Raw genomic sequence first — 1160 nt, 5'->3', positions numbered from 1 at the left:
AAAAATAATTAAACATGTCTCAAATGAGGCTAGAATCCATAACCTCTTGGTTTAGAGTAATACCCATTTGCCACCAGACTAAATTGCTGCTAGTGGTTATGTAATTATGTTTAAACATTAAATATATGTATTATTTTTAATAAAAATACATATGGTGTCGGGCCTCACCCTGCCACCCCAAGGGCCGGCTCTGGAACCCAAAACCATACAACCGGTAGCTTAAACTCAAACACGGTACGAATCTGCTGAAACTCCAACTAGGTACAGTCCAGGGAAAAGATTCTGCAATATGAATATTTCAAAACACTAACAATCAATCAATCAATCATTCAAATTAGTAATAATCAAAATTAACTTAACCCGTGCATACATCAACTTGCTTCTGGACCGTTCTGTTTCGTTTCTTGGGTCTTCGAGCCGGTCTGGATCCCGTAAACGCGTACACATCTTCCTCAATCTCCTCCTTTGATAACGAGATCCATAACTCCTTTCTCGCTGCCTGCTCTTTCTCTTTCTCATTATTCTCCAGCCGCCCCGATTTCACACGGTTACCGTTACCGTCATCGATCGTCAACCTCCTAGGCCTCAGATTCCACGGCTTAACGTCAGCGTCATCTGCGTCAGCTGTCCGGCAATACGACGGCGTTGATTGAGTCGGTGGGAGGTGAGTTGCGGTGGCGGCGGTTGGATTGGGTTCTGTGGCCCCACTTAAGGAACGGAAGTGAGAAGTGGTTGATGATGATGCTTTGCAGGGACCGTTGTCATGGAGGTTGTGTAATACGTATGGTGGTGTGTGGGTGTTTAAAGAGAGAATAGAGATTAATATTTTCTTGCTTATTTATAAATAAAGAAGAAGGTGTTTGGTTGCAGTGGTAAATGAGAGAGAGCGAGGTAGCCCTAAAATTGGAAGAGAGATGAATGAAGAGAGGTGGGTGTGGGTGTGGGTGTGGGTGTGGGTGTGGGTGTGGCTTGTACACAAAAAGCATGACCCAGAGTCATACACAAAAATATTTATATTATAAATATAAATATAAATATAAATATAAATATAAATATAAATATTTCATTTTCTTTTCTTTTTATTTTTTGGGGATTTTTAATCACTAAAAAAACAAATTCATATGCGCATGCCTGTCACAAGCACGTCAAATATATTATAC

The 1160-nt window shown here is 40.5% G+C and overlaps 1 protein-coding gene across 1 annotated transcript; it reads right to left on the bottom strand.

The window, feature by feature from the left end:
* Positions 1-225: 225 nt before the first annotated feature.
* Positions 226-707, bottom strand: LOC143611311 (uncharacterized; the record flags this gene model as incomplete). Its single annotated transcript, XM_077085539.1, has 2 exons — positions 226-282; positions 371-707. Coding segments are annotated over 2 exons (394 nt in total), but the record flags the coding sequence as incomplete, so codon positions are not given.
* Between the last annotated feature and the right edge of the window lie 453 nt (positions 708-1160).

Source organism: Bidens hawaiensis, unplaced genomic scaffold (assembly GCF_021521415.1).
Source record: "Bidens hawaiensis isolate Kalapana, Puna unplaced genomic scaffold, B.hawaiensis_p1.1 tig00030506_1, whole genome shotgun sequence".
Lineage (NCBI taxonomy): Eukaryota > Viridiplantae > Streptophyta > Magnoliopsida > Asterales > Asteraceae > Bidens > Bidens hawaiensis.
This window is presented reverse-complemented; position numbering and strand designations above follow the sequence as displayed.